Genomic DNA, 23,095 nt, shown 5'->3' with positions numbered 1-23,095 from the left:
TTTCAATGGGCTCAGCCCCTGGAAGGTCGACCGAAAAACTGTTTGGGAAGACGGCTTTGTCTGACTTCCAGAAATGCTGTTGTGTTACGATCCAGGTGACTGGTACGGAGTTATCTGGGTTTGATGGTTCCATCTACGCAGAAGCCGCATGCCAGAAGATTAGTTCACCCAGGCATAATAGACATAGATCGCATTACTTCTTGGGAAATCAACATCCGAACCGTTCGTAGAATGGTACATAAAGTTGCCATATCCTCTGTGCAAAACCGGCATGCGCAGGATCTCATGTCTGCCATTTCTCTTCACACATATCCCCTCGCAGTCCAGGGAGAATCGATTAGCGTAGGAACGAGGGGCGGGAAAAAGAGAGAACATGAGGAGAGAACGGTTTCCCCTTTCTGCCCCTTCCTTTTCCTGACAGACATTAAAAGTCAAGAGGCATAGTCTTGGACCTGACCGGTTTCGCGGTGTTTTTGTCAAACCCCGTTGCGCGATGAGGCCGCCTTCTTGCCATCGAGCGACTTGTGCCTCACTGGAGTCTTTCGATGGAATTTTTTTCGGAAGACGGACTGAAAATCACGAAATCCACCGCTGCATAAAGGTTTAATCGAGGTGCTTTTTCTGCGGGCCAACATTTTCTCCGTATATTTTTCGGCAGAGTCCTCGTACCGCTGGTCGCCGGGACAGAACCGTGGAAGTTCCGGTACAACCGCGACAGGGGAAAGAGACGTTCCGCGAAAGTTTTGACACGTTTTGATCTCTTGCTCCGTTGTCTCTCTCTGGCTTTCCTATCCGCCTCAAGACTCGTCGTTCTTTCAGCAATTCCGCCCTGCGAACTCCGTTCGCTAGCGGAAGGTCACTTCTTCCACAACGAGTAAAACCGCCGCTGCTGGTGTTAACTTTGTTGAGAGGGTCCGGCATCGTCCAGCGTCTTTTGTTATCCTTTTCTTTACCATTTTTTACAAATCTGTTTTCGTTCAGGAACTTGTCTCCAATTTTCACGCTGTTCCCAACTGCGTCTCTCGTGCAGGGTTGAGCCATAACCCCGAAGGGGACCACTTATACCGCATACTCACGTCCATTTTCAATCCGTAAACCCTTGTTCGCATGCCTTACAGGGACCTTTCAGTTGCGAAGCCTTTTTACTATAATCTTTTCTCTTCGCGAAGAATGTCATTCGAGGTGGAGAAGAAGTCATTTTAGAGACTCTGCCCTCTGCATCCTCCCGCCATCACCGTCTACCACAGCATCCAGAAACTTGCGACACCAAGAAAATCAAAACTTCCTTCCTGTTCTGTACGGAACGAAGGAAACGTTTGACACGAAAGGACCTGTGGGAACGGTTTTCGTGGCTTTCGACTTTCGAGATTCTTTACCGATTTTGGCTGTCCCGGCGAACTGCCGCGGCTCTTGAACTTACCAAGAACCTCAGCGTACAGTTTACGCTGTTCTTCCCGTGGTTTTGTGGCGTGGAATTCCAGGGTGAAGGCACCGACACCTCAGTCTTCGATTCGCACTTTATCGGTGCCTGTTTGCTCTCTTCAGCAGTCCGAAAAGCGCGGGACTTGCAGCATCAGGGCCTCGTTCGACTTCGCTTGTCTCTGTCAAACGCTGGCATTCGTTATTTGAATACTTTTCATCTCACCAGTTATTTCCATGTGCAATTTCTCTCCACGTTTCCAAAACAACTTTTCCTTCTCTCTCTCTATATGTATACATGTGTCTACATGTATTATACTCCTATAGCGATGTCGACCCCTCTGTGCCCTTGTCGTTTGGTCTCCACACTTTCCACTCTTCAGCCCACGTTTGTTTTCGCGCTTCCCTCTCCCCACTATGAGCTCTCGTACCTGCGTCGTCAACTCGCCCGCAGAGGCGACGGCGTCTGAGACTGCCACGCTTCCTTCCTCTCGCTGGACTGATTTCCCCGTCCGTATGGCACCTCCTTCGGGCAGGTCGCCTTCCGCTTCTGGACCTTTAGGCGAGGAGACAGTCAAGGAAACAGGCGAGGAGACAGTTCGGGGAGACACGGGCTCTGAAGGAGTGCGGAGTCCGCTTTTGTCGTCGTTGGCGAGCAAGTTGCAGACGGAGGAGGGTGGGGGGATGCTGGGCAGCAGAGAGTTCTTTCTCAGCGAGGGTCGAGAAAGCAAAAGTGGAAGAAGAGGAAAGTTCGGATTTTCGGGTTTAGCCTCAGAGCGAAATGATACGCCTGGAGATGTCAAAAACTCTGTGCTTCGAGAGCAGACGACACTGCAGTCCCTGCCGTCATCTCGGTCTGCTTCTCTGCCGTCGAGCCAGAGGTCAGGGGGGTTCTCAGACCTTTTCGCGACTCGGCAGGCTTCTGAGAACCACTCCGAACGCGTTCCACAGTCTGCGAACGCAGAGGAACAGGTCTCAAGGAGCCTCGTCAAGGACGAACATGTCGTCCAGTTCATCCTACAAGAAATCTGCGAGGTCGCAAAAGACTGCAAAAGCGATCTCGACGACCTCATCCACGCCTCCGGTGTTGAAGGGGCTTGGCCTCAGCCGATGAGTCGCCTCATTACTGGCGGTCAAAGCCGCGCCTCGAGGCGAAGAGGCACACCAAGTAAGAGGGAAATCTTGCAGAAACATAACTCTAGCACGACTTCGCAGAACCGAGGACACGCGAGTGCATGCGTTTGTGGTCGTGGAGGTGACAGTGGCTGTGCTCCTCTCTCATGGGTACCTTTGGCTTTCTTCCGCCTTCTGTCGATGACTCTCTGCGTTTCCCACTCCGCATTGAAGATTTGCTCTTGTCCCGGGCAAGAGGGAAAGAGTCAGAGGGATCCTTTTTCGAGATATTTACTGTAATTAATTCCGGAGCACTATTTCTGCGCATATGTGAATACCATTCGTAGTCGATTTCGCCAGAGGGCATCCCTGCAAGACGCCTCGCCTTTTTCGATCCTCTCCATTCGATTTCGTTTCACGTCTTCGGCGATCAATTACACCTGCTGGCAACCAGCTGTGCAAATATATTGCAATAATCACTCTGGTCGTCTTCTTCCTAGTGTTAGGGTGTGCGGATGGGTTTCGTCTACCTATATTCAGTAACGATCGGGGACTTGGGAGTGGTTCATTTAGACATACTACCATATACTCCGGTCAGCTTATGGTCGGTGCTAGCTGGGGATCTTGACTCGGTCTATGCGGCTTCTTCTACGTCTTACCAAGCTTTCCTTTAGCGCTGCCCACTGGACTGCTTAAGACTACTGCAGTGCTGGATTCCAATATGCTGCGGCATTGAGATTACTCCACATGGGTTTTGTTCTGGGCGTAATGTATGAATTACTTTCCATGAAGAAGTCCAAAGCAGGGGGGAGAGATGTGAGCGATGCGAAAGGCCGTCCCCGCTCTGTGCGTGCGCTGTGCTTTTTTTTGAGGTGTCTCTCCAGGTTCGATAATATCCCCGTTGAATACGAGTTCCAGCATCGGCTTTTCGTCTGAGCGTGGATCCACGGAAGGTGTGGAGAGACAAATCAAGCAACTGCATGCGTTTCTCACGCATGAGCTCCTTCCCTCTGTGGATCGAGCAAAAGCAGAGGTGCGCAAGTTTTCGAGATCGCTGTTTCCTCCCTTTCTCCTCGCGAATGCCTTCGCCATTCATCCTGCAAGTGCCGTTGCTGCCTGAAACGCACACTCTGTTTTTCTTGACAGCCGTCGATCTGCGGACTCAATAGCAGAAAGGAAGATTACTTCCCACTGCGGGCAGAACGTTATCAAAAGGACAGTCGCTCATTCCTCTGATTAGCTTTCTTACATTTATGCGTGACGATCAGCTGGTTGTATTTGTAAAATGCTTTCCATCTGGGTAGTTTATGCGGTGTTACCCTGACTGTTTTCCGCTTACCAATACGGGGTATTCAGTGGATTCTTTGCTTGCAAGAGTCATGCTTTCAGGTATGTTCTGCTGCTGTCTCTTGGGATCCCGTCGCTATGGTGTTACCGTGACACTTTCGCTTTTTCGTTACAGTCTCTCACCTCCATGCCTTACGATCCTGTCAGGCCGACACTCTTAGGCGAAGCAATGCAGTCCTGTCAGAGAAGCTGAAACGCTCTGAGGAGCAGCGGCAGCGCCAGGTGAGAGAATTCACAGTTCGCGAGGGTGAGCAGCCGGAGAGTAGAAGAACGGATCTTGGAGAAGAGGAGTTCGAGACAAGAACTCGAGCAATGAGCTCCTCGGAGACAAGGTTGTTTTGGGAGAAAGACGCCGATTCAAAAACGAGAGTCGCTTCAATTTTGCTCCCTCGTGCGGTCTCTGTCGTCTGCGTTTTCCGCAGTTTTCGTGGAGGTTTACTTTGCTTGCGCACAGCCGGGGGAAAACGCTCGGTTTTCTATCCATATGTCCCGCTGCGTTGTTCTTTCTTTCCTCAGACGGAACAGATTGACGATCTGCAGGACGAGTGTCGCCGATCCCAGTTCGAGAGTCGCCACCATTTGTCGGAGGCGGTGGAGAAGCTCAAAGCTGAGAATTTCGTACGTGTTCGCCGCTGCATCTGTTCTCCACGGAACTCTGGTGTTGTCGCCGTGAATGAAGCTGCTGCTTGTTATTTTCGAGAGAGATGAGACTCGGGAGTTCCTTTTTCAGAGAGTCCTTTGGACGTCCTAGGGGAACCATCGTCTGAGACCTCACCCTGTCTTTTCTGTCTGCCCGAGTTGAGGCAGAAGCAAGTTCGCATGACAGACCTTGTTGTGGCCTCCAGGACACGCGTAACTCCCTGGGTAGACATGTTCGTCTTATCCAATTGAACCTTTCTGAATTTCCAAAGATCAGTACAAGATATTCTCTGTCGATCAGGGAGCCGCTCGGGAACGCGAAGTTGAAACAGTTCACCTTGGCTGGGAGATTTAAGTCTTTGTCCGTTTCCGCCGGCGCGACTCTCCAGAGATGTGGTAGGCTTCTCTGAAGAGAGGCGGCAGGCGGGGAGACAGTTTGAGTGCGAGCGCTTTGTCGTGCCTCTAGACAACGGGGCTTGTGGTGCGTATGGATTGTTCTTCAGCACCTCAAGTCTCAGTTAGATCTCACAGAAAAACACTTGCGTGATGAGCGGAAGGACAACGCGACGCTGGAACAGAAGTTTCTCGCCCTCGAGAAGAAAACGAAGGAAAACAAGGAGTCTATCGAGTAAGCGCGAGAGTGCACACCAGGATACAAGTTCGGCCCCTCTCGTTCGGTCTCTCCCTCTCTCATTTTCTCTCCTTTCCTGTATGTAGTATATCTCTCCTCTCATCTTCCCATCGGCGCCAGCCGCAGTGACAACCTCAATGGAAAGCCGCTGCACCAGAGACACATCGGCGTAGCTGTTGGAGTCTGGATGTTCGTATCTCCGCACGCATCGGTTAAGGCGCAGGGCTCTCGTTGTCTTACTGCACTCCCAGTTTCGACCTGTGCGAACCTCGATTGAAACCCCACAAGACCGTGGGCGTAGGCTGTGGCAGCCGCTCTGGAAGTCACTTTCATCTGCGGCTGCAGCGACTGTTTCTGAATCACCCGGTCCGCCTCGGGGAAAACTAAACGCGCCGGGGTATCTGCACTGCATGGGTTTTCTCATGTTCCCTTCGTTTTCGCAAACAGAGAGAGACCAACGTTTTCACAAAGGTGGCTTGTTTCGGTGTACCTCCCAACTGGTTCGGAGGGTTGACACGCGGCTGAGAGAGACGCAGCTGTCCGTTGGTTTACGGAGAGATGTTGGCAATCTGTGTGGCTTCCCTCGAATGCGTTTCTCTCGACCATGTTTGCGGTGCGTTCTCCCCTCTCCTCAGTGGGTGCCAGCCGCCGGCTGCAAGTTCTTCACTTTCCTTTTCTCTGTTCTTACCTGTCTTGCTGGACCTACTCCAATTTCCTTTCATAGGTCGATGGAGGCCACGGCGCTTCGCGATCAACTGAACAGCGTTCAACGGGAAGTAAGTCTCACCTCGAGGACAGGAGAGTTTCCTCGGTCTTGGAAGCGTCTTAACTGGGGACAGAGAGGCAAAAAGTTGGAGATAATTACCCCTGTTTCCGTGTGAACAAAGGCATCTTTGTTCCATCTTTTACACAAGGATCTGCTACTGCTTTTTTCTCTGAGGCTATCAAGGCAAGACGATTTCAGAACCCTCAATAGAGACTGGTCCACACAGGCTACCGTCTCGTCGGTCCAAAGCCGGCGTTGAGAGCATGAAGAGCACAGAGAGGTCATGCACTGTAATGATAACAGACTCCTCGAATTCGCCTGGTTGTCTGTCGATTTCAGGTGAAGCGTCTCACGACTCTGTCTTCCCAGAAGGATTCGATGATCGAGGATTTGAAGGAAGTCGTTCGCGTTGCACGTGGAGAGACTGCAGCCATGTCAAGCCGAGCTCTGTCGCGGAGCAGTCATGGAACTGTGGCTCTAAACTTTCCTCGGGTACGTCACTTCTTGACCGAAACGCTGTTTGGTATCAAGGGAACCCAAAAAGCTCCGTCCGCATGAGAACGAAAATGTCATGTCGCGTGCACTGTTCACCGTTTATTCGTCTCTGTCGTCTCTCTAAAATGCGTGCGTTTTCTCCACCTTTGCTAGATGCCTCCGAAGACGGACTTGCCGAACTTTCCTTTGTGGTGTCATTTTCCAACCTGCTTTCAATGCCTTTCTCATCGATGTTGGGTGACATGTGTGCTTCAGTGACACAGTCGGTCCGAAGTTGCGAAAATGTAGTTGGAGTTGAACGAATGGCAAACGAAACCATCATCGTAGAACCAGAACCACCTGAAGAGCGTGTATCAATTTAACAAAGGTCACCAGACAAACTCAGCGTAGGAGGGGCGATGCCACAAGGTAGGAGCGCCTGAACAGCGGGTATGGATATGACGAAGATAAAGACGGCAATGAAGGATCCGTCTCGGTCCGCTTTTTTCTCTCAGGAAGGGCGAGAGGTTTCAACTCCCCTGTCTGCACTGGCGAGTGACATGGCACTGCAGATGAAATTACGCATGACGGGAGGGAGCGTTTTCCCCGGCGGCGCAGCACCTGCAACAGAGAGATTCGAGAGAAGGAAGGAGTTCCAGCGCTCTCGAAGATGTTCAGTGGACTTCTCCAACAGTCGCGTGAGACACCAGGAGTCTCTGGCAGCCGAGCTTCTGGATTCCGAGTCGGGCAAGGCGGGAGAGTTTGTCGAAGAAAGAACTGACGTTTCTGCTGCAGCTGTCTCTGCGGGAGACTCCGCTTTGAGGCAGGGCTCAGCGCCCGCGGGGTCGATCCAGGGAGTGCATGTGAAGGAAGAAGAAGGGAGAGGACGCGAACGAGAGAATCCAGCGTCTTTGGCAGGGAGTGGCGCGACGTCGAGAGCCGCCTCTACAAGAGGCGAGACGCATGCACTGTGCGAGAGGCGGACCGAAGCCCTGCAGCATGAACTGGAGGAGCTGAAGAAGAACCACGCACAACTCTTGGATCGGAACGAGATCTTGAAGAAGTACAACGACACTCTAGAGAAGCATTTCGAGGCGGAGCTGTTGCAGTACGTGAAAAAGGACGACATGGACAGAGTTCAGACGGAGTATCAGGCCGCGAAACAACGAGTTGAGGACCTATGTGAACGGTACGAACGCGCGCAAATGGAACGAGAAGACACACAGGAAATGGAGAGGCACACAGCTACTATGGTGGACCGGGAGGAGGTGGAAAAGATGGAGGCGGCGCTGAGGAAGGAGAAGGATGCGATTGCCAAAGAGAAGGAGACAGTGGTGCAGCAGCTGACGGCTGAGAAGGACGAGTTGGAGAGAAGGAAAGACGGAGAGATCGCGAAACTGTGTGGCGAGATCGCCACGTTAGAGAGCCAAGTGAAAACTGCAGAAGCCGAGCGAGAGAAGATGACTCAGCTTCTCGAAAAGGAGAAGAAAGACAAGACCGGCTTGGGGAACCGCCTCGCAGCTTTGGAGGCTGCAGCCGAGGAGACAGCTGCGCTCAAGGAGGTTTTGGAACAGGAGAAAGAGGCGAGGGGAAATCTAGATAAGTCCCGCATTCAGCGAGAGGCCGAGCTGCTGGCGCGACAGAATGAAGTGGCGAAACTAAGCGAAGAAGTGAAAGCGCTGCAAGCGGAGCAAGCGACGAAGCAGGCGGACGCGGAGAAGGAATTGAAGGCGAAAGACGAGGAGGTTCTTCAGACGAAAGAGCGTCTCAACTCTGCTCTCAGCGAGGTGGAGTCTCTTCGAAGAAAACACACCCTTCAACAGGAGGTCCTGGCAAAAACCACTCGTGAGCTGGAGGTGTCAAGGGGTAAAGAAGCCGCGCTACAAGAAGAGGCAACCACCCTCCGGTCGCAGCTCGACAAGGCTGTCGAAGAGAGGCGTGAGATGGCCAAGACTCTTGACGCTGCACAAGCGGCACGCGCTGTCGACCAGAGGACGCTTGAGGAGAAGCAGAGAGAACTCGAGAGAGTGGAAAACAGGGCGAAAAACGTCGAATCTGGAAGAGACCAAGTGGAGGCCCGACTGGCCGAGTCCGCTGCAGAGTGCACAGCCCTTTCCCGCACATGTGCGATGCTCAAAGAGGAAGTCGATACAATCAGACAGAAGCGCGAAAAAGATCTTTCGGCTTTCAGGACCCGGCTCCAGGTGAGAGTCGTAGCGGGAAGGAACCTCTCTTTCCAGGGATCGCGAATGTGGTGTAGCAAACGAAAGCCAGCAGAAGGAACTGCTCTAGGTTTTGTGCACATGTTCAGACGTTCTTCACAGGAGGGGGTTCTACAGGTTCAGAGACCTCGCAGAGGAATGCGTTGTTTCTGGAATCGTCTCTGTGCGATCTGAGAGACTACTCTGCATGGACGAATGGCGGGCGCAGTCTTAGGTGTCAGCGCCGTTTCCAGGTTTCTCTCAACCGAGCCTTTTTTTGATTTCCCGTCCGGTCAGGTGGCGACTGATACTCGTGAGAAGTCATCCAGGAAGAACACGCAGTCCGGACTTAGAGTGCTTTGATTCTCTTATGACCATTCAATTGCGCTTGCCGATGGCAAGATACAGCAAGGTGCTCCTCTTCGGAATGGGTGTTGCCTTTTCAGCAAAAGAACAGCGAGAAGAAAAAACAGATTCTGCAGATGCTGGAAGTAAATGAAAACCTGGCAATGCGCAAGGTAGGCCATCAAACGATTTCGCCCTTTGTACCAGCACATGAAACAATTCAAGATACACAAAAATACACACTTGTGTGACCGGGGGTGTTGTACACCTCTGTCTCTCTCTGTACCTCTCTCGATTTATATCGATCTGTATCCATGTATATATACTTATATGTGGGGGTGTCTGTACAAGGGTGCTCGCAAGGGGAGTTCATGATTTGTTCACTCGAGTATTTTTTGGTGAAGGAGAGTTGCATGCGTCTCTGTGGTTGCTTTTTGTCTCTCAGGAAGAAATGGAAACACGCTTCGTCGATCAGTTGCAGGACGCCCGGAGTGACATCGACCGGCTCATTGGTCTCCAAATGCGGCAGCCCTACATGAGACGAGGTTCTCAACTTTCTTTGCCGGGTCCTCCGAAGGATCTCTCGTCTTTCGCTAGCCAGTGAGGCTTTTGCGTTTCTGGACAGTCTCCCATTTAGTTCTGTTCTCAAGCTGAAATGGGAGAAAGTCTGAAAGAACGGGTGTCGACAGGGACCAGTCTCGTCTTCTGAGGTCAGACTGCGCTGCGTTGCCTACTTCTTTCGCACCCTGCTCGGCAACATTTGCAACATTTCTTCTTGACGGAATTGATTTGTAGAGATATCTGCTGAGCGTTTATGTTCACCTGGTCAGGAGGCTTTTTCTGGATTAATCCGTGCTTATCTGTGACTTTGCGAATTCTGGGCATTGCCCAAGGAACGAGGCAGCCACTCTCTGCTTAAGATCCTTCTCAACGAACCAGAGTCTTCTATTCGGGTGCAATTCGCGTTCGATAGTAAGCCACAATGCAGTCGCGTGTGACGATCGCGCGAAACCGTTTCACGTCTTTTTACACTCAAGAAGTGTTGCCTCGCGCTTCTAGGCCGACTTTTGTTCATTTGCTCCCGTTGCTCAGAACCAAGCTGTTGTTACACGTTTTGTATCTGTCTTTATCGAACTGAAACTCTCAATAGGAAACCAGTGGTTTTCGATCACTTGCAAGAGAACTGCTTCCGTTGCTTTCTTGCTTTTTTAGGATGTGGCACATGCACGAATCGAAGGCAGACTCGCTTCCAGGCTGGACAGACCGAACATCGTCTCTCAAATCATCCCGGAAGACTCACCGTTCTGTTGCAATGTACAGGTACGAAAAAAACTCCTCGATACAAGTTTCGAGGAAACGCTATCACAGGTTTTCACACCTCGTCGAACTCTATGAGTGCTCGTTTACAGAGATTTTCCCCACTCCGTGGTCGTCCGTAACCCGGGAGGCGAAGTCGAGTGGCTCTGTGCCTCCGGATTTCCTGCTTGTCTTTCGCTGTTTCTGAGGAGTCTCGTACTCTGCATGGAAAGCGTTTACTGCAGGTTTACGATACTTTTTGGTGCAGAAAGTTTTACTTGAAACGACGGTGTCGGACACTGCAGAAGAGATGAACAGATATTCTGGGTTTACATGGCGGCGGCACTCCCCGTTTCAGCAAAACACTAGTAGACGATTTGGATATGACTGATGCTCTGTTTACGACTGCGTTTGCGACGGCGTATATGTAATCTACAGATCCTCGTCTTGTTTCGCTGCGAGGGCTCGGGAAACTGTTTCATTTCATTATCGCGCGGCGTTTAATTGCAAATTCACTCTCTTTTTCTCGCTGTGGAACAAACCCAACTGCAGCCCAGCGTCGCGTCTCCCGTGTTGTCGTGTTGCAGGCCCGTAGCTCTTTCGATTCAGAATTTGGTGCCTCACTCACCCAGAGGTGGTAGCGAGAAGAGTCGAACGCGGTCAGGTTCTGGAGATTCACTCGGTGACGAAGACTCCGATCTTTTGGATTTCATTCCCGATTTAGTTTCAAAGATCCGCAGCAAACTCTTTAAAGGGCAGAACTCGTCCGAAAGCAACAGTCGCGAACAACTTCCTCTGTTGCGAGAAGAGTCGACTTCAAGTGCGAGCGAAATGGACGGCGGATATACTCGACAGTCGTCGAGTGCCTCATCTCGTCAGCGTTCAGGCAGCGTAGATAGTTCAGGTAGTTTCGCGGATGAAAATACGCATTTTGTGCCGGCTGTAGGTCTCTCGAAGAGTCGCCCCTTTCTGCGGTCTCTCAAAACCAACCACTCTTCAGGAACGTATCCCCCCATGGTTGCGATGTGGGAGCCCACCGTTGATGAGACGACAGATAATGCTGCACGGTTTGTAGATGCGCTTGAAGAAGATGCTTCCAGCCCAGTGCTCTTGGAACACCCGTCTTCTCCTCTCGTTTCGGCTGATAGCCTTCCTGCGATTCGCGTCATGGCTGGTAGCGTTTTTGGCACGTTTCCCGGTCAGAATCAGCAAACAGCTGGAGTTTGGCGAGAAATGGAAGAGATACGTGGTCAGAAGGGAACTCTTCGAAAAGCCTCCACCTTGGGCAATGTAGCTGAATTAAGAAGCGATAACGGACTCGACAAGGATACCGAAAAGGTTGAAAAGGACACGGACGAAAGTAACCGAAAAACTGGATCTTTCCACGCGAAGAACCAACCCCAAGTCGAAAAACGAACCAGAAGGCCGCGCGAGTTAATGAATTACATCGACGTGGAGAGCCGAACGTTCTACACGCCACGACGGAGATGATACACTAAACTGGGGCTTTGCCGTTTTCGTTTCTTCTGCGTCGCCTATTTTACTGTCAACGAATGAAGCAGTCGCCCGGAGGCATTTTTATGCGGATTGACGGACCCAGCTGACGTGTCATTCATCTGCCGCGAAAAACTGTACAGTTCAAATGAATTCATGCCGTTGTTTACCAGGTGCTGCCAACCTTTGTCTTGTGTTGGACAGACGAAAGCATCGTTTACCCGATGCAAAGTCTCGATTAAACACACAAGATAGCCGGCAGTCAGTGGACTGCTTGCTATACGAGTTAATACGAAATAGAAATGCGCAGCATTATCATATGTATCGTGTGGTGCAATATCCACATCTGCATTACTAACAGCCGCGCCTGCTGTATCTTCTAGAGTATTTGTTCTTCCGTTTGTTTGCACATAGACGATTTTGGAAGTGGAAGGAAACCATCAAGTGTCGAGCTGCCTACAGCCTAAGCAAAAGTAGGAGAGGGAAGACTTCGGGAACATCGGTGGAATACGGAATCGTCAGCAGAGGAAGGGTGGCGTATTTAGTGTCATTAGGGGGGACCAAGCAGCCAATAGGGTAACTCAGTGTCACCACATGGGTTACCATAATTAGTGCCGGGTGTACCGCAGCAAAATATCGATAGGTCCCGCGGGTTCATTTTGATATTTTTGCTAAACTGGAGCATCCTCCAGTTGACTATGGACGCTGAAAGAGTGTGAAACACTGGTAACTTCCTTACACTGCCTTGAAAAAAGATTCTTCTTGGGGACCGTCACGGTTTACACACAATATCAATTTTCCTCCCTTATGTCACGAATTCAGGTACTTGCATCAGAGGATAAGGATAGAAATTGATCGCATGCTCCGGGTGGACGTGTCGGGTACATTTTCCCGCTTGATAGAGCACGCCTTGAAAACAAGAGTCCACCGAGGGCTTTCACTAGGAAGTATGATGCCCACGTGTACGGATGATGGCGGCTGGTTTCCGGCCGGTTTCTTGAACAATTCCGTCGAGTGACACAAGAGAACTAGCCGTTGCTGAGGGTAAACGCGTGGAGTTTGGACCGCGGCGTTCTGTAGAACAGTCAGTGATACCTCGTTGTGCACTAGGTGACAGAAGGGCGACTTTGTTTCTGGAGCCATGTGCTGCAACTCAGTCGTCTGTGTTGTTCTGTCAATCAAATAAATTCCGTCGTCACTGGTAGTTCATTGGCATGTTGATGACATACACCTTAGCAAGCCACATGTTCCAGATGGAATTACTAATAAAACTGCAAAAGGCGCCACGCTAGCACCTGGGTATGCCTCAGAAACATCTCGTGCATTTGCTATCGTTCAGCATTTGGTTAGAGAAGTGGCAACAAGACGGGAATTTAGGATGTTGCCTGCTATAACAGCTTCTTGTGTGGCCCTCGCCAGAGGACATCAGATCCAACAGCGTGAACAACAGTGTATTTGAAACCTTTCCAGCTGACTGGCGGTAGTCCGACACGCTGCAGCCTTTACGCCTCCATGAATCCCCCCGTCTACCCTTGAAACCGCCTACAAACGTCGTGTTCATTCCCTAACACTTCCCTCTTGTGTTCCGAGGCATCCTTGGCTTTTTCACGTCCGCAAACCGGACTCTCAGCCCTGGGGGTAACTGATCTTAACCAAGACACGGACTCTATCCAGCTCAGTATGTGTGCGACAGTGTGCGTGACCCTGAAAGTGGCGGAAAGTTGCTGGAAGACATGACTATAGCAAGACACACTGCAATTTAATTTCACATCTGCCACCTGGCCGCTGACAATTTATCGTCGTGCCTCGACACTGCTGCGCCCTGCAGCTTTGTCACACAACTGACACTCTCGGAAGCTCGTTTTCCCTCACTTCTCCACCGGTTCGTGCATTTGAACCCGTTTCCCCCGCGTTTCCACCCGCACAACTTCAGATGAAAAGTCTGTAAACCAACGCGTAGCCAGACGACATATTTCCACAGACATTCCTTCCCTCAGCACACACGCCCGCACCAGACCATCGATTTCCAGAGTTTCGCTGACCCCGCCCTCGCAGAAGACCCTGTCGCCTGAGGGTTTCTTTCGCAGGGAACGAGGAGAAGACAGAAAGTCAGGCGCATTCGTGAAATTAGTTGTGGGCGTTTGCGTCAAACAACTCCCGGAAAACAGCACGACCCTGCGAGGCACTTGGGCGGGACGTGTGGTAGCCCGTTGGCACCGGGAATGTGCCTCGATGCTGTTTCGCAGCTGTCAGTGTTACGCGGTCAGAACAATGGGAACTGCCGGGGCTTCCTAGTTTTCGCGGAAGTTTCCTCTCTGTAAAAGATTTAGGAGAAAGCCGAAGGTTAAGCCTTGTCTTCTCGCCTCTGTTTCGCGGTTCTTTGCCGAAGTCGAGTTGTGAGCTTGAGTGAGAACGTAGGGAGACACGCTGGACGTTCTCGAGGGTCCTGGCGCTGATCGCGAGAACTGCCAACTGCGGCGTTTCTCAGGGCCTGACCCTCCCATTGTGTCACCATTCGTCGATTGTTTTTTCCCATCATTCCTGACCTCGCCGTCAGTTTTTTGCAGTTTCTTTTGACCCCAAACAAAGCTTCGGTGTGGTAACACTTTCTTGTGCCATCGTGAAGTTTCGTTTGTGTGTTGGTTTTCCTGGGTGCAAGTGGCGGAAGCGTGTCGACACAGCCGAAACCCGCTTTCGTGCTTTGTTTTTGTTCACCTCCTGTCGTCCTAGTTTCCTGTCTCCGCTAAGCCGTGTCAGTCAGGATTCTGGCGTTCCGCCTGCGCCTTCTTTGCACCCTCAATTTCTTGATGCAACGGTTGTGCCTCACGCGAAAGCACAGAGGCTTCCTCTCGTGAAAGCGGACGCAGAACAGTGCTCTTCCGCTCGCGGAGGGTTTGCGTCTTTTCCGTCTGACCTGACGCCTAGGTGACGCGCGAAAGAGGGCACAGGGACAAGAGAAGGAGGAAGATGGACTGCGTCGCGACCCGCAGCAACTCTTGGTAGCACTTTAGTTCCCCTCGCCGAAAGAGAGACATGAACATCGAACGGTGCAGGTCAAAGAGTCGGAGGGCTTCGGCCGGAAGAGAGTGTGTTCTGATTCTTTCTAAAAAGGAAATGTGAGTGCATACGGCAGCGGCTGTGCAGAAGCCCGTCCGTCTGTGAGGGGGACTCCGAGAGAGAGGTTTCTCTCTCTCTCTACGAACGCGGAACTCCTCGTTTCCAGTGTTTCGACAACCGACTCAACATGAAGTCACAGGTTCTCCCCGGCGGCGGCGTTGGCGCCTTGCCAGTGTTCCCCGTCAAGCCTCTCGGCCTCGTCGTGCTCTGTTTTCTTCTCCTTCTGCTCGTCTCCGAAGTGTTGTTCTTGTGGCGCCTCCAACAGCTGGAGAACGACGCGTCCAGGCCATCGCTCGACTCTCTCTCGCCCTCGACAGAGACTTCCACCAAGCCACCACCCTCGTCTCCTCTGGAGGCCGATCTCTCTGCGTCCCTCGTGGACGCGAAGGACCTCCTTCGTCTCCTCTCCAACATTTCCACCGTCACTCGAGAGAAAACCATCGTTTCTGAGAACTCGACACGCGTTGCGGACGACCCTGGAGCCGTCCACTCGGACCTGGACACACACATTGTCTCTTCTGTCTCCTCGCTCACAGCGCGGCCCTCAGTCTCCGACACCCCACGTCTCCGCTCTCTCCAGAGCCCGAAGGCTCCTCTCCCTCCGCCTGCACCGAGCCACTCCGAGGCGTCTTCCATCTCTCCTTCTTCCTCTCTGACGGGCAAGGAAGAAGAAATGTCTCTCCATCACACACCCTCCACTCCTCCCAGGCCTTCCTCTTCTTCTCCTGCACATGGCCACCGCTCTCCTGACTCGCCGCACTCCCCCGCAGGAACGACCTCCCTTGTCTCTGCCTCTGGGGAAGTGCAGGCGTCTGCGGTTCATGCGATCTCGACTGCAGACCCTCTTGAGGCGAACAGACGAACACAGCCAGAAGAGCGTGGAAGCGAGAAGAAGAGGACCTCGGCGAATGAGAAGAGAGGGCGTCGCGACCGCGAGGCGGTCTCTGTGGCGCCTGCAGCTGTCGAAGACGAGGAAGAAGTCGAAGAAGTCGAGGCTTTCCACGACCCGTTCAGCGAAGACGACGTCGCTCTTCTGCGGGTGCCAGACCTCCTTGTGTCCCAGAACGCCACGGCCTTTCGCATGCAGTTCCTCTCCGAGGATGAGCGCCGGCGGGTCGCGAAGCAGAAGCCTCTAGCGGTCCAGGGTGCTCCGTCTCGGGCGAAGAAAAAACGCGCCCCTGACACGTCAGCCTCTGCGTCGTTCTCGCCTCCAGCTTCGCATGCATATGGAAGCCTTCGGTGGAAGGACGTATCCTTTCCCGCGTCCGCGACTGTCACGCACATCCCCGGACACACGGGTTCGTTCGCAGAGGTCTACGAACCGTTCCTCAAAGGCGAAGATCCTCGGTTGCTCCCGCACTACCTGCTCGGCGGATCTCTCGGCTTGACAGGCGCATACGGAGCCTTCGCCGCGGAGGGTGCGTACCCGAGATTCAGTGCAGGGTCGACGGAACGCCGTCTGAAGACAGACCTAGCGTCTCCAGATGGAGCGGCGACGCTCGGCCACCGCAGTCCGGCCCGCGTGTCCAGACACCGCAGCGCGGAGCGGAGCCGCAGCTCGCTGCGCGCGGGGCAGCGGGCGGCGGGGGTCGATGGGAACTCTGTGGACCCGCAGCAGCAGGAAGCGAAGGGTGAAGAAGCCGCGCGACGCGAGCTGCAGAGAGACGCGGACCACGTGGAAAACGCAAAGGGGAAGGAAGCAGAAAACGAGGCAAGACCGACCGCAAGAATAACGCGATCCGTCGTCGGGAACGCGCTCTTGACTCGCGAGGTACGGGAGAGCTCCGAAAACTTGGCAAACCTCGTCAACGCCTTAGACAGCGGCGGAAGCCCAGCTGGAGAGCACCGCGGGGCCCTGCAGACAGAAGACAAGGAAGGAGGAAGCAATGTTCCAGAGGCGACGACTCCCCGCCTTCGCCTTGCCGACCTGCCCAAGGTGCTCTTCAGCAAACCGTCGAGGAGCCTCGTCAAAGCTGCGCGCGCTCTCGAACGATCTGTCTCGTCTAAAGAAAAGGTACGGAAACTCGCGCCGAGACTTGCGATAAGTCGACTAAGAAACCAACCCGTCGTGAAGACATGTCTCCGAATTTGAACGTGTCTGGAAAAGCCGGGTCTTTTGCGCGTATGTACAGATACAGAGGGGTAGGGATAGGGAGAAGGAGACAGAAAGAAAGAGATGGAGAGTAGATAGAGGGAAGTAGAAGAGAGAAAGAGGTAGCTCTAGAAAGTGAGATCAATAGAGGTGGAGATACTGGAATGGAACGGTCAAAGAATTTGCAAGAGTGGTTTAAAGACCAGCGTTGAAGACACGCGGACAGGGGCGTGCATTTGCATTTGCTTACGTGGTAGCCACACCTGTGAACCGCTGCCGCCCGTTACATTTTGGACTTGCGTAGCGCATGCAACGCCTGCAAGTTCACACTTTTTCTTTGGAATTTTCTCCCTGGGTGCTGCAGCAAAAACTCGCTGGTATTATTCCGTTTGACGTCCCCGTTGTGGTCCGAAGTTTGGCAACGCAGAAAAGGCGAACCGTCATTTTCGATGGTGTGTTGGGCGCAGGCGGCCAGGGTGTCGTTCTGCTGGTAAGCTATTGAATTTAATGTGTCTTCCTTCCCCTTCTCTCCTCTCCTCTCTCACTCTTCATTTTTTCCCGCTTCTTCTTTCGTGTTTCGTTTCGAGTCGTTTTGGCTGTGTTACCTGTTTCTCCAACTCCTCGCAGATCCTCAGCTTCTACGATAGACGACTTAACCAGCTCGGGGGCCTTCTGTGAAGCGTGTGGAGCTGCAGAAAGGACGGAAGTGATTGTCTGTGCCTTTGTTTTGTGGGAGCGTTTCGGATGTTCGTGCAAGTTTCTCGCACCCCGTCGGCGCTTTCCGCTGTTGTTTGTTGCCACGCGGGTGTCCAGGAAGCCCTCTAAACCTCTTGTTGAACGTCTCGTTTGATTTGCTTATGTTTCGATTCCTGAGAAGTGACAGAAAGTCCGGTTGCTGTCGCGTCGATCTCTTTCGAGACGCATTCCTGCTTGTAGCCAGCACGACTTCTTTTTCATTTTTTCTTCCTCATCGTGCCATCTCCTCCTGGGAGATCACCGAAGTGAATATCATGATGCCGGTACAGCTATTTCCGCGCTCCGACTCGCGAGACGCAGGCTGCCCGGCGAGGAGTATTGGTGCAAGAGGAGAACTTTGCTTTTGCGTTTTTTGCCGTTCCTCTGCAGGCCCGGGACGTGGATCACCCCGGGTTGGAGATGGCCGTGAAAATTTTCCGCATCAAAAAGAAGAACCGGGGAGCCTCAGCGCTGCACGAAATCGCGAGGCTCCAGCGAAGACTGCGTTGGGAGACAGCGATTTTGAAGCATGCGCCCAGGGACGTGTCGTCCTACGTCTGGTCTCAACTCGCTCATCTGGTCATGCCGCTTGACATCGTCGAGCCGGTAGAAAAGTGGGAACACTCAGATGCTGAAATGCGCTACTGGCACCAGTGGCTGATCTTTGAAAGCTTCGCAGGTGAGAGAAAGGAAATCGTGAAGAAGCTGGTCACAGGAAAAAGTGGGACGGGACGCAGCGGTTCGGAGGACAGGATGCCGAACCCCTGGTGTACGTACACCCGAGACTCGAAGGGGTCCATCGGCAGCCAGCGGCGCGCACCGCGACTTCGTGAAGATTCATGCGAATACAGAAGCAGTGTGTCTTCCGGAGTTTCGCCCACGTGGCTTGTGTACGAAGATGTGGAACGAGAGATCTTCTTGACATATGTCGTATTTGGAGAAAATGCCTGAGCAACAGTGTGAAGGCATGCTTGCGCCCGCAGATGCACACGGCGCGTAATTGGATGTTCTAGACACTCTCAAGTGAGCGTGCTTACATCCACGAATTCCTGTGGTTACACACGTATACGTGTACATATGCAGTATGTAAGACAACCCATATCAGGGTTTTCGGATCAATGCTCCATCTTTACATGCAAAAGCGAACGTGGACATCGGTCTGCGTCTACGCATACGCGGTGCGATACTCATCTGAGTTCTTTCTGTTTGCTTCTGCCTTCGGTCTTAGGTGATGTCACTCGTCTCAAGAAGCTACATTCCGGCTCGGGACAAGCTCGCCTGGATGCCTCCAAACAAATTTTTATGTAAGTTTGTGTCGTAGGGGGGAAGTCTTGAGGGCTGTGGTGCGTGTAGCAGCTGCTGTTTCCACTAGGGAAACACAGATGCTGGAATCAAGTATGTGGAGAACGAGAGACGCTTTGACCAAGCTTTCTATTCTGAGCGCGGAAAAGCGATGGAGACGCGTCACGGACAAGGTGCAGACTCGCGCAAGTCTCCCGTTCGACACCTGAGCGAACACTCCGTCGTTTCTTGTGACGCAACGTCTTTTCGCTCTTTGCACGCTCTTTTCACTTCGCTTTCGTGCGCCCGTTCCCTCGTTGTTCCTTTCAAAAGGAGACAGGAAGACAAGGAAACCGTGTGGGGTCAAACCAACACAGCAAATTTCATGGGACAGAACCAGTGCCCATTCAGACTCATACACACGGATCAACAGAAGGCGGCGCCAGTGGCGGTTTGCCGACCTTCCTTCAGCTTGAGTTCAAAGAATTCGGCTCCAAACGTTTCGACCCAAGTACCTTCGCGTGTCAGAGCTGTCTGTGATGCGCGGGTGTCTCCTCAGGGCGTGCATGCGACTGCACGATACTGGCATGGTTCACTCAGACATCAAATTGGCGAACTACTTTATTTCGTCAGAGGGCCGTATCTTCCTGGGAGACTACTCTCTGTCCCGAGTAAGAAGTGAAGGGCGGAAGAAACGGACATGAGAGCGGGGGCTGGAACGTCTTCGACTTCTGCATCTCTCTCTCATCCGCGTCACCGGTTTACGGGTGCGGCTTCAGAGTGCTTTTCGCTTGTGGTTTCCATCGGTATGTTTTTCGTGACACTTCGTCTCTTCCACAGGCGCCCACGAAGACGAAAAACGGTCGTTTCCGTCTTCTTTAATAAAGTGAATATTATGAGCAATGAATGTAAAGGTTAAACAACAGACAGGCGTGGTTGTGACAGTGACTAGCTAACAAGGACGAAAGTCGGTCTTAGTGATCCGACAACTCTAGTGGTAAGGTGTGTTATATAATTTTTGCATGCAGCCACGAGCCTTCCCACGCATTCAACTGAATGGCATATTTTTCATTTTCAACACACGTCTTTGTGTGTGCTCAACCGCGTATTCGTTTCTGTGGGTTCAAGATCGTGGTTTTTGCCAGGACAAACACGGGAGACGCGTATTCTCGTCTCCCCGGGGCAGGATGCGCACACGTGCAGTTTCTCGAAGAAGGGTGATCCTTGGTGCAGGGCCGGCGTCAAGAACGTAAACATGGCTCGACCAAGTATTGCAGTCGCCGCATTAGGAGTCGACAGATTGTCCTGTACAAGCGATCATTTGGTCTGATCCTAAGTAGGCAATCCAGAAATTTTTTCGTGTTTTTTTCGTTGTCGCGTTTCTACAGCCAATTGGGGACGTGAGTCCGTGTGTTGAAGGAACGCTCCGCTTCCTTCCTCCAGAAAACATGAAGTGCATTCGAGACGGAGAGAAGAACCTTGTTCTCTCATCGAAGAAAGACACCTGGGCAGTAGGCGTCGCCTTATACAAGCTCTGGTGCCGCAACTTCTTCCCTTTCGACCTCGATTCCTTGTCTTCTGAACACGCCGTCGGTGAGGGGCTCAAGAACCGCACTCTGCTCGAAGAGCAACCGATCTTCCCTCATCATTTCACACATGTGTATGTATGCGTGTATATATATATATATATATGTGCTGTGTAGGAGCTGGCGAACAGATAGGATCTTGAGTGTTTAAAGCCGATGTCATGTTTACATCACCCGTCGCGGTCCACTGAAACATAGGTCTACGAGGAGCCAGAAAATGGACGTAGAGTCCGACCAGGAAGCTGTACGGATGTCATTTTCCTGTTCACGATACTTCCCTTCTACAGATATCCAGATGTTTGCTCTTCCACGTTTCTTCATTGCTTCTCTCTCCACGAACATATATACATATATGTATATATGTGTATTTGCATACACACGTTTCTGTGGATATGTGAATGTGCTGTGTGTCATGCTGAGATTCTTTCTGCATGGCTTTTCTCTGTGGTTCAGATCGCGTTGCGGAAGTGTCACGAGATGAACTAAATTTCTATCCCTGCGCTCCCGATATGCCCGTAGCAGTTATGGTGAGCCTGTCTTCACCGCAGAGATGGGGCTCAGCCCAAGTAAAAGCAAACGCAGAACAGTGGACGCAAATGTTTCTAAACAGATGAGCTAAGAAACGTTGCATGGAAGACGTTTGCATGGCTATGGTGCTCTATGCACAGAAATCGCAAGTCGCACATACACGTGATCACGGATTGTGCTTCATTGCCACGGAGGAACAGAATCGCGAGATTTGTCTAACTCGCTGCGTGCGAAACGAGACGTAGAAACGTCCACCAGCTGGTTACAGAAAGACACGTTCTATGCTGACCCGTCTTTTTGCATGTCTGCTTCTTGGAATTCCGAAAGAGCTCCATCGGAAGAATGCATTATATACGAACGCAGATGTGTGTGCTGTATCTGCATCTGTGCCTATCTATGTCTGTCTCTGTATGTCTTTGTAGAACTATATCTATCAATCTATCGATCTATCTGTCTCTATGTTGGTCGGGATGAATGTGCGGCATTGTACGTCTTGTGTATGCGTAGCTATGCATGGAGCCTGAAGTATGGGGGTTGCATGCAATTTTTTTGTGTTCAGGATTTGATTCAGCAAATGTTGGATCCGAACATAGAGACTCGGCCGACGCTGAGAGACCTTTTCGTCTCTCACCCTGTTTTTTCTCAGCTACGAAAAGTCACTTTGCAGTACACACTTGCGGATTTCCGCGAGGAACAGGCGAACCAGAAGGGCATTTGAAAATGCATGTGCGGGAGAAAAGAAGCCCGGAACGAGCAGACAGCGGTTCATGCATTTCTCCGAGAGACTTATGGAAAAGTGAAGTTGACAAGGGCAGCAGGGGGACAGCGGAGATGAAGGACACTCTCTTTGAGTTATTTCGGGTGGTGAATTTTTCGCGAATTGACATTCGGGTGTTCAAAGCTCGAAGTTTCCATGGTAGTCCGTTCTGGCCCAGAAAAGGCACACTCAACTGGAAGGTGTGCGTCTGACGGTAGGGGCAGGACGCAAGAGTCCCTGCGACTCATAGCCCGTGGAGAATAAATGGCAAAGGGGCAAGCGGTGGAAAACGGGTGTTTAAGGCAGCGACAGAATAACGTAGGCAAGACAAACACTCGAGTATGTTTTCCAGCTTTCGTACCGAGGGTAGAGACAAAGAAGAAGCGAAGAAGAGCGAACTGCTGGACAGGTGAATATGAAAGAACGGAAGCTGTGTCATCTTTCGGCTTCCGTTTCTTTGTTGAAGACCCACGGGTCTTTGCGCAGTGTATGCCCACCCACTCTTTTTCCTCCGGTTTTCGTGTTCTGCCGCCATTGAGGGATGCCGTGCTTGTTGTCTTTCGAGGCGTTTTCTTTCGAATTCCCTTCCGTTTCTGACGGCCTCTGACGTCTCGTCCGCTCCTTCGTTGCAGCCACTTTGAGTGGCAGTGAGTGGAAACAGGGAGACCCAGCAGGCCAGCGCTTTCGCGCTTTACGTCTGTTAGATCTACGATAGTGAACATGCTCCAGCTACGAGATACAGAAACGCGAGTTCTCTGATTTTCCTAGTAAATATGACCCGGTTGGTTGAGAACAACTCCCAGGTAGAAGCCTTCAGGTAGCCGGGTACCAGGTGGGGTACTGGAGCAAGGAGGCTCCCTCAAGCAGGATACTTTAGTTTTGCCCTGTAAGAAAGACAGTTTCTCGTGATTGTCTTCCTTCAGTTGTGTTGGGTTTTCGGCTTTGCTCCGGACTGTCGGCTTTTCTGGGAGCGACAGCGGGACGTTGGGCAGTGCAGGTGTGTCTGTTCTTGTTTATCGTTAGCGTGTTTCCTCGTGTACCTCCAGAGACTGGAGGCACTGTCGCTTGAAAATGGAAACCGAGGCACAATCTGTGAATTTTTTCAGTTGTGGTTTCCTCCTGGTTGGATCACCAAACCCAGGGATGTGGGACTACGCATTGAGGACTCGTTCTTTCGTCCGTGTGTCCAGAGGGCATGTGATGGAACTTGAAACAAGAGCACTGAGCCATGGTTCTGAAAAAGGTGAAACACTGCAAAGACGCCGAACAAGACG

General features: G+C 52.0%; 2 protein-coding genes across 2 annotated transcripts; both read left to right on the top strand.

Annotated features, from left to right (window-relative positions):
- Positions 1–171: 171 nt before the first annotated feature.
- TGME49_313340 (hypothetical protein) lies at positions 172–12,441 on the top strand. The gene is made up of 12 exons (XM_018782761.1): positions 172–2,587; positions 3,417–3,565; positions 4,027–4,101; positions 4,396–4,497; positions 5,022–5,146; positions 5,874–5,925; positions 6,255–6,407; positions 6,905–8,593; positions 9,037–9,108; positions 9,381–9,535; positions 10,148–10,255; positions 10,819–12,441. Exons 1-12 carry the CDS (start codon positions 1,837–1,839, stop codon positions 11,720–11,722), a joined length of 4,335 nt encoding a protein of 1,444 aa, XP_018635432.1. The 5' UTR covers positions 172–1,836; the 3' UTR covers positions 11,723–12,441.
- A 1,065-nt stretch (positions 12,442–13,506) lies between these two features.
- On the top strand, positions 13,507–23,076 carry ROP27 (rhoptry kinase family protein ROP27). Its single transcript, XM_018782760.1, has 8 exons — positions 13,507–16,856; positions 17,299–17,424; positions 18,060–18,348; positions 18,898–18,973; positions 19,510–19,621; positions 20,339–20,543; positions 20,990–21,063; positions 21,624–23,076. The coding sequence occupies exons 1-8, from the start codon at positions 14,970–14,972 to the stop codon at positions 21,780–21,782; spliced, it is 2,928 nt and encodes a 975-aa protein (XP_018635433.1). The 5' UTR covers positions 13,507–14,969; the 3' UTR covers positions 21,783–23,076.
- The last annotated feature ends 19 nt before the right edge of the window (positions 23,077–23,095 follow it).

The sequence above is a fragment of the Toxoplasma gondii genome, chromosome XI (assembly GCF_000006565.2).
Source record: "Toxoplasma gondii ME49 chromosome XI, whole genome shotgun sequence".
Classification (NCBI taxonomy): Eukaryota; Apicomplexa; class Conoidasida; order Eucoccidiorida; family Sarcocystidae; genus Toxoplasma; species Toxoplasma gondii.
This window is presented reverse-complemented; position numbering and strand designations above follow the sequence as displayed.

Excerpts from the sequence above, each read along its gene's own strand:
- TGME49_313340 (XM_018782761.1), top strand. The coding sequence starts at position 1,837 with ATGAGCTCTCGTACCTGCGTCGTCAACTCGCCCGCAGAGGCGACGGCG. Across the intron at positions 4,102-4,395 it reads AGGAGCAGCGGCAGCGCCAG|ACGGAACAGATTGACGATCT; the intron begins GTGAGAGAATTC and ends TTCTTTCCTCAG. Across the intron at positions 9,536-10,147 it reads CTCTCGTCTTTCGCTAGCCA|GATGTGGCACATGCACGAAT; the intron begins GTGAGGCTTTTG and ends TTGCTTTTTTAG.
- ROP27 (XM_018782760.1), top strand. The coding sequence starts at position 14,970 with ATGAAGTCACAGGTTCTCCCCGGCGGCGGCGTTGGCGCCTTGCCAGTG. Across the intron at positions 17,425-18,059 it reads GCCAGGGTGTCGTTCTGCTG|GCCCGGGACGTGGATCACCC; the intron begins GTAAGCTATTGA and ends GTTCCTCTGCAG. Across the intron at positions 18,349-18,897 it reads GATCTTTGAAAGCTTCGCAG|GTGATGTCACTCGTCTCAAG; the intron begins GTGAGAGAAAGG and ends CTTCGGTCTTAG.